Source organism: Arachis ipaensis, chromosome B08 (assembly GCF_000816755.2).
Source record: "Arachis ipaensis cultivar K30076 chromosome B08, Araip1.1, whole genome shotgun sequence".
Taxonomy (NCBI): Eukaryota; Viridiplantae; Streptophyta; class Magnoliopsida; order Fabales; family Fabaceae; genus Arachis; species Arachis ipaensis.
The window spans coordinates 124,880,689-124,889,962 of record NC_029792.2 but is presented as its reverse complement, the minus strand read 5'-3'; the positions used below and the strand labels follow the sequence as shown (position 1 = coordinate 124,889,962).

Below are 9,274 nucleotides of genomic sequence, written 5' to 3'. Positions count from 1 at the left end.
CTGATTTCATCTTGGTTTTTAGATTTTGACTATAACCTTGAATTATTAATTATTCTCTTAATTTTGTCTGCTGATTTCTAGACTAAGTACTCTTATCTAATATGTAAAAAAGAAAAACCATTAAAGCAAAAGCTTTAAGGGGGGAAATCTAAATCAATCAAGAAGGTGATAGTCTAGTTGAACTTGAAATGGATGGACAACCTTGCTAGGCGCTATCAAAATAGCGTGTTTGGACTTCTGATCCATTTCTTCAAAATCAATATTATGAGGCGTTATACTTATAATTGATTTTGACCCTCTTTTGTCTACTATTAAACTACCAAACATGCAAGGGTAAAACTAGAGATACTTCGCCAGAAGTGGATTGATTGATTCATGCAGTAAACAAAATTCATGAGATGAGAATGGAGTTGAACTATTGACCTTAAGATATGTTTGGATAGAAGGTAAAAATATAATAGAAAATTTCATATATAGACTTGATGTTGGTAACTGTACTAACTTGTAAAATTACATATAAATTTCATCCATTAAATTTTTATTGTTAGTGTTGTGGTCCTGGTATTTTTTCCACTAAGCAACGCAAATTTTGGTATACCTTTCTGACAAAACTGGCTAAATTTTCTAATGTAATGAATGAAGATGTTTACTTGTTACAGGAGAGGCTGGACAAAACCCACATCATGGGGACTTTTTTTATCATCGTTTCTTTCCAATCATAATCATGTGTTGTTGATTTGTGAAAACACAATATTACATTCATTCATAGGAAATGATATTTCTTACCTTTTATTTTATTTTGTTTTCTCCAAGTTATTACAAAATATTATTAAAAATTGAAATTTTGCAAATACTTTATAAATTATTGACAAAAATTAGACAACTCCAATGAAAATAGCATTATGGTTCTAGGTAGTAATCTTACAATTTTTTTTATATAGTATTTATTATTTTGATCTTAGTACCAAAAATCAAATTAATTCGACTTTAAAATTATGTGTATTTTTTTAGTACATTTTTTTTCTATCCTAAAGTTGAATATAATCTCACTGTGAAAATTGAAAAGAATTAATTTATTTAGGACTTGACTTAATCTACTAATAACCTGTATTTCAGATAAACTTCTATTTTAAAAAATCCAAATTTAGTCCAACATATCAACACTAATTTATTTTATTGACCTCGGTTTTAAATTGTCTTTGACTGTTTTGCCTCATAATTTCTTGAGTGCACCATTCTACTTAGTTTATTTTATCATATTTAAGTATTTTTGGCAATTAAGTGTAATGAGTAAAAAAAATGAAGTAAGGACAAAAGGGGTAATTCAACCACAAAGAAAGCTAAATGCAGAGTTAGTTAGAGTTGAGGGACAGATGACAACAGATCAAATACGCAAAAGTTTGAGGCAAAGGCAAACAAATACTCAACTCAAGGACTATGTGCTGTAGGCAAAGAGTGGTAATCCCTTTTCTATCTGAATATTCTTCTCTTCTCTCTGCTCTCTCCCCTTAGTCACTAAATCTCTTATTATTGTTAGGTTTATTCCATTGGAAGAAGACTGGAAGGCTTGTGCTACGTCTACTGCTTGAAGACTTTCATTATTTTCATTGAATTCTTCTTATATGGTTGGCTACTGTTACATTAAGGAGCCATTATGAACTCTGGCTATTAATTCTGGTTTATTCCCCTTTCTAGTTAATTATAGTTACGTTACATTGGTGCTTTCATAGAATCATCGCAGAGAACACCCGAATGAAGGATTTGGATGCAGGTCTCAAGAATGCCCAAAAAGACCTAAAAATGCTACAATCGTTGATGGAGCAAAAAATCGAAGAACAGCGTGAGTTTGCGCTGAAATTAGCTATGGATCAGCGAGCACTATCACTGAAAATGGCTGAGGATAATCAGCAGCAATTTGAAGCACTGCGCGCTCTCATCGAGTCGGCTAGTACGAGACAAAAAGATTCTCTGGACCATGATCCGAACTCTGCGTCTGGTGCCGTTTCCTTTAACTGTTCCATGCCAAGCCCGAGAAAGCTCAATTTCGACTTTCCAAGATTTGATGGTACGAATGCCATATCTTGGATTTTTAATGCAGATCAATATTTCAATTATTACAATACACCAGAACAGGAGAAGTTGGCAATTGCTTCAATTCATATGGACAAGGGCACAGTACCTTGGTATCAAATGATGCAACGTAACCAACCCTTTACGTCTTGGTTTGAGTTAAAAAGGGCAATTGAAATTAAATTTGGCCCGTCCTTGTTTGATTGCCCACGAGCTGCTCTTTTTAAATTGACCCAAAAAGGATCTGTAGCAGATTATTATTCGGAATTTATTGCCTTGGCTAATAGATCTGAAATTAATCCCCCAGAAGCATTAGTGGATTGCTTTGTTAGCGGCTTAAAAGCTGATATTAAACGAGATGTGATAGCTCAATGCCCTGGTTCCCTAATCCGAGCAATCTCTCTGGCCAAATTATTTGAAGAGAAGTACACCACTAATTTTCGTCACTCTTTTGGCTCAAATGCCAACCGAATCACTTCCACTCCTAACAATAGCCTCACACCCAAACCAGATGGAACATCCAAATTACTCACTCAGAAATGGATTTTTGATGTGGAAGGATCGCATAGTTATTCCAGAAAAATCTCAATTGCTACAAGATGTCATGACTGAGTTTCATACCAGCAGGGTAGGGGGCCACTCAGGAATAGCACGAACAATTGAGAGAATATGTGCTCAATTTTACTGGCCCAAGATGCAACGTCAAATCAAAGAATTTGTCCTTAATTGTGTGGTATGCCAAAAGGCAAAGACTGAAAATCAGCTTCCCTCGGGCCTCCTGCAACCGCTTCCGATTCCTTCACAATTATGGGAAGATATATGTATGGATTTTATCACAGCACTACCTTCCGTTCAATCTTACACTGTCATTATGGTGGTAATTGATAGGCTCTCTAAGTTTGCCCACTTTATTCCCCTCCGATCAGATTTCAATAGTGTTACAGTTGCTGAAGCCTTCATTAGTAATGTTGCAAAGTTATATGGATTTCCCAAGTCCATAGTTTCAGATCGGGACAAGGTCTTTATTAGTCATTTTTGGCAGCAGTTGTTCAAGCTGCAAGGCACTACACTCACAATGAGTTCTTCATACCATCCCCAAACCGATGGCCAAAGTGAAGTTCTTAACAAGACCTTAGAGATGTACTTACGCTGCTTCTGCTATGAGAATCCAAAAGGTTGGCTGAAACTTCTCCCGTGGGCTCAATATTGGTATAACACTTCATTCCACAGCAGTATCAAGATGACTCCTTATAAGGCATTATTTGGCAAGGATCCTCCGAGACTCATGCGATACCACAAGAATTCCAATGATGCACCTCACTTACAAACTATGTTGCAAGAACGAGACCAGCTTCTTGAGAGGCTCAAAGTTAACATTTTCAAGGCTCAACAATTTATGAAAGATCATGCTGATGAAAAGAGACGACACTGGGAGTTACAAGAAGGGGACATGGTGCTGGTTAAATTACAGCCATATCGTCAACAATCGGTTGTGTTACGAAAGAATTATAAATTAGGGATGAGATTCTTTGGTCCCTTTAAAATTCTTACCAAACTCAGTCCTGTTGCATACAAGCTGCAATTGCCAGAAGGTGCTAAAATACATCCAGTATTTCACATTTCTTTATTAAAGAAGTTTCGTGGGAATGATACTCAACAATATATTCCACTACCATTGACAACTAGTGAACAAGGTCCAATAATAATGCCACAGGTGATCTTAGCCAAAAGGGTGATTATGCAGGGCGGTAGTGAGGTACTCCAGCTGTTGGTGCAATGGGAAGGCACTCCTCAAGAACTTGCCACATGGGAAGATGCTAAAGAGTTCATGAAGTCTTTTCCTCACTTCAACCTTGAGGACAAGGTTGTCTTTAAAGGGGAGAGTATTGTAATGAGTAAAGAAAATGAAGTAAGGACAAAAGGGGTAATTCAACCACAAAGAAAGCCAAATGCAGAGTTAGTTAGAGTTGAGGGACAGATGGCAACAGATCAAATACGCAAAAGTTTGAGGCAAAGGCAAACAAATACTCAACTCAATGACTATTTGCTGTAGGCAATGAGTGGTAATCCCTTTTCTATCTGAATATTCTTCTCTTCTCTCTGCTCTCTCCCCTTAGTCACTAAATCTCTTATTATTGTTAGGTTTATTCCATTGGAAGAAGACTGGAAGGCTTGTGCTACGTCTACTGCTTGAAGACTTTCATTATTTTCATTGAATTCTTCTTATATGGTTGGCTACTGTTACATTAAGGAGCCATTATGAACTCTGCTATTAATTCTGGTTTATTCCCCTTTCTAGTTAATTCTAGTTACGTTACATTAAGTTCAACTAAATTGGTTCAAACTCAATAAAAATTACTTTTATCACACCAACGTGTATCACACACGTATTTCAATAACGCAATTTCTTCGTCGCTTTTCAATAACGCAACTTCTTTGTCTTCGTCTTCTTCTATTTCTCCGTTTCCTCCTCCTCCTTCTTCTTCTTTTAAATTCGCGCACGTAGGTTCTTCTTCGTTATCGTAATCACCAACACCGCCAACATTTTGCTAACAAAAACCAACATTTTGCTAACAAAAACCAACATTTTGAATTGAATTTGAATTTATATAATGGACAATGTTCGGTTCATTTAGTATTATACAGTGGTTTCGCTTTAATAATATTTTCGATTCATTCTAGACGCAGGTGTTTCTGAATTCGAATTTATATAATAGACAAATGTTCGGTTAATCAGTTCATTTGGTATTATACAATGGTTTTGCTTTGATAATATTTTCGATTCATTCTAGACACAGATGTTTCTTAATTCGAATTTATATAATGGACAAATGCTTAGTTCATTTGGTACTATACAATGGTTTTACTTTAATAATATTGTTGGTTCATTTGTAGTCTAGGTGTGTTATCGATGAATAATTTGTCTCAATGGTTGGAATAGCTTTAAAGACAAATTGAATTGAATGAAATTAAATATAATACAATTGAATAAAGTGATAATAAATAATTTCTTTTATTTTTTGCTAAAAAAAGACTCAATCATTAACAAAAACACATCAAATTCATTTCTGGATCCAAATGATGAACCTCAATTAAACTAAGAAATAAACCGAAATTACTTAAGGAATAAATTTTTTTGTCAATACTTATCAGCAACATCAAGTGAACCTCAATTAACACACAAATGAACCGAAATAAATTAAAAAATGAACCGAAATTATTTAATGATGGTAGCAGAGAAAATCATAACTAATAAAGATGTTCGCAAAATGTTGGTATTATTGGTGATGACGATAACGAAAAAGAAAAAGAAGAAGACGCAACATTGAAGAAGAAGGAGAAGGATAAGGAGAAGGAGAAGGAGGAGGAGGAGGAGGAGAAGAAAACAGAAAAGAAGAATGAGAAGAAAATGAGGAAGGAGAAGGAGAAGAAGAAAGAAGCGCGTGATTTGAAAAGTTATAATAACTTGGTTAGACTTAGTTAAGTATTTTGCTTGGATGTGAAGCTTTATTCTTATTTTATTTATGTGATATTGCTAATAACTACTCTAAGAATACTAATAGATGACACTAACAAAAATCATTATAAAAAATATAAAGTAAATATTAATTTTTTTAAGTATTTTATATATTTAATACATTGATAAAATAAAAATTTCTAGGCATCGTTTTGTTTTTCAAGTTTTTCATACATTTAATACTTAGATACCTTTAAAATTTTCTTTAATAATATGTATAAAAATAGGACAATTTACTATAATAAATAAATTGGGATCCAATATTACCAGATTACATAAAATGCAAAACGCATACCAAAATGCATTTTTTCCATAATCTATATAAACCGCGACAGGGGTACCGCAGTTTACCAATACACGTAATCCGCTATAAGGGTGTCGCGGATTACGTTCTAGGGAAAATAAGCATAATCCGCGATAGGGGTGTCGCGGTTTATGTGTGAATGACGAGTGTGTATAAACCGCGACAGGGGTCTAACAGTTTATGCGTTAGTATAAATACGCTTTAAGGGTCTCACGGATTACATTTGTGGTAGTTGTAAAGTTTTTTAGAGAGAGAATGAGAGGTTTTCTAGAGAGAGGAAAAGAGAGAAAAGTGTGGGTTGGTTGAGTTGAGATCGGGCCGGGACTATGGCGGAAGCACGCGTCTTTACAGACTCAACGGCGTTGCGCACGTTGCTAACAGCATAAACGAAGAGGTTAGTTTAGTTATTTTTACTTAATGTATTTCGTATAATATTTTTCCAATGATTATGATTTAGTTTTTTAAATTTAGATTTAAATTATTATTTTAAATCATAAAATATTTATTTAGTATTTAATTAATTTAGAATAAGGTCTTGAATCGTTTATACCTTTCATTGAATTTTGTGATTAGGAACTGTATGTTACCTATTTAAACTTTAATATTGTATTTTTTTGTGTTAGATTACTTTAAATTAGTGTTGAATTTTTTATATGTTTGGTTTCTTCTGTCACATGCTCCAGCCGACTAGGTGCATTTATAGTGTCCGGAAGCAGCAGAACATGCCTCTGCATGACAGGATCGTACCGTATCTGGAGAGGGCTGGTTTGTACCACCTGGCGAGGCTCAATGCCAGATGATTCTGGTTGGACGAGCCCTTAGTCAGCGCTTTCATTGAGAGGTGGTGTCTTGAGACGCATACCTTTCATATGCCTTTTGAAGAGTGCACTATCACGCTCCAGGATGTAGCATACCAGCTGGGGCTGCCCATGGATGGTTTACCTGTATCCGGGTGCCTTACAGATTTTGAGAAGCTTATGGAAGAAGGCAAACCGGTGTGGGAGTGGTTTCAGGAACTGTTTGGCAAGCTTCCACCACAGAATAAGGTTAAGCAGTATACAGTCCACTTCAACTGGTTTCATGAGAGGTTCAGGGTGCTGTCGGATGATGCTACGGAGGAGACCGTATGCATATATGCACGAGCTTATATTATGATGTTGCTTTCCACTCAGTTGTTCGGTGACAAGAGTGGAAATCGGATTCATATATGGTGGTTGCCCTTTGTGGCTAGGCTTGATGATATGGGCAGCTATAGTTGGGGGTCGGCAGTGTTGGCTTGGCTATATCATTGCATGTGTTGGGTGGTCAACAGAAACGTGACAAACTTGGCAGGCCCCCTGCAGCTACTGCAGGCATGGATTTTCTGGCAGTTTCCTAGCCTCAGGCCGCAGGGATTCGACACCTATTCCTTCCCATTGGCTTCCAGGTATACATATCTGTACAGTTAGACTTGAACTGTAACTTTTTTATTATGGTTCCTTCCCATTAGCAATTTATACATGTGTATAACATTGTGTTCGTTCAGGTGGGCCACCTACTTGCCGACATCCGACCGCAAGGAGGAGAGAGTTATCCAGTGTCGCCTAGCGCTGGACCGCTTAAGTGATCGAGATGTAAGTTTATTGATTTTGTTTCCTTTTTTATCATGTAATTAACTATATATTTATTAGCTAATGGACTAATAAATGTGTTATGTTAATGTTTGTAGATTGTTTGGGAGCCTTATGCTTCGCTCAACGTGATGGCTGTTGTTCATCCAGAGATTCTCACAGAGGAGCATAGTTGGTTACGGCGCGCATGTACTTGCTTGATATACTTCACCGTCATTGAGTAGCACCAGGTGGATAGGGTGCTGCCACAGCTGGGTGGCGTTCAGCACAAGCCTGAGCCGACCTCGAATATAGACTGGCTCCATGCCAAGGATGGGAGGGGTGGGGACAGATGGTTCCCGAGCTACTATCAGGTATGGCACCTTAGTTGGCAGAACATGATTGATACTATTATGAGTATTCCCCGGGTGCCTGATCCCGGGCCGTCCGCAGACTTTCTGCGATGGTGGTACAGAGTGACCCATAGGTTTCTGTCGCCGGATTCCTTGATTGCCGATCCTAGGGCCGAGGAGATAAGTCAGGATGTTGTACAGAGAGGGTCGTCACAGGCGCCTTCTAAGGTTCCGATGCCGGACGTGCTTGATAACAGGCGCGTCGAGTGGCGACGACGCATTGGTACCCGGGCTACAGACCGGGAGTGGCGATGGCTGGATGACATGATTCAGGATGACAGGTCTGGTGGCGACGGAGTCGGACATGCCGATCACCGTGTCCGACATGGCCGTCCTCAGCGTCGGGGTGGTACATCAGGGGTTCACATCTGCTAGTCCTAGTGATAGGAGCAGGCAGGGGCGGGGTCCCAGGAGGTTCCTCTTACACATGTTTCGAGCTCCCAAATATACCATGAGATCCATGGACAGATGTATGATGACCTGGCGGGCCCGACTTTCACGATGGATATGGACCACGAGGTCGGCAGTTCACAGTTCTATTTCGACTTTGCAGATCTCATCTGGGATGACGACCCTCTGCATTTTCAGCACCATACCCGACAGGATCAGGTGTCAGAGACCCAGTCCCAGATGGACGTTGCACAGGGATACTGCCCAGATATGGAGGATATGCAGCAGTACCAGCCCCAGATGTCTGACCCTTAGGGGTACCAGCCCCAGTTTCATGTAGACCTGAATGAGCCTGCTAGCAGACTGTATGACAGTTGGTTGGGCATGGGAGGGACGCCTCCATCTGCATATGGCGTGGGCATGCCCGTCGATCCTTCAGCACAGAAGCGCTAGAGGCCAACTAGAGTGAGACGGGCCGCTCGATGTGGTACAGGGTCGCACCTCCTAGGCGCATTTGGACATGACTCTCACGAGGAGGATGAGGACAGGCAAGAGCCGTAGCTGTTTATTTCATGTTTTCATTGATATTTAGGGTTTATGTGTATGTTATGTATGTTTTGTTTACCATACACTTACTTTATTTTATGTTTATGCAAACTGCTCATTCACGCATAAACCGCTAGACCCTTGTCGCGGTTTATGCACACTCGTCATTCACACATAAACCGCGACACCCCTATCATGGATTATGCTTATTTTCCCTAGAACGTAATCCGCGACACCCCTGTAGTAGATTACGTGTATTGGTAAATCGCGGTACTCCTGTCACGATTTATATAAATTATGGAAAAAATACATTTTGGTATGCGTTTTACATTTTATGTAATCTAATAATATTGGATCCCAATTTATTTATTATAGTAAATTTTCCATAAAAATATTCTTACAGATATTCAAGTTATTTTTATGTAATGATATTGATGCACTTCGT

At 38.3% G+C, this 9,274-nt stretch overlaps 1 protein-coding gene, 1 long non-coding RNA gene and 1 pseudogene across 2 annotated transcripts; all 3 read left to right on the top strand.

The window, feature by feature from the left end:
• LOC110265382 lies at positions 1,280-2,682 on the top strand. Its single transcript, XM_021108360.1, has 2 exons — positions 1,280-1,458; positions 1,731-2,682. Exon 2 carries the CDS (start codon positions 1,753-1,755, stop codon positions 2,680-2,682), a length of 930 nt encoding a protein of 309 aa, XP_020964019.1. The 5' UTR covers positions 1,280-1,458; positions 1,731-1,752.
• Positions 3,638-6,935, top strand: LOC110265778. The gene is made up of 3 exons (XR_002352107.1): positions 3,638-4,133; positions 4,753-4,758; positions 6,920-6,935. It is a non-coding gene; the product is annotated as an uncharacterized LOC110265778 (long non-coding RNA).
• LOC107611693 overlaps positions 8,395-9,274 on the top strand; it is a 3,771-nt pseudogene continuing 2,891 nt past the window's right edge.

Coding starts and splice junctions, on each gene's coding strand:
- LOC110265382 (XM_021108360.1), top strand. CDS start 1,753: ATGAAGGATTTGGATGCAGGTCTCAAGAATGCCCAAAAAGACCTAAAA.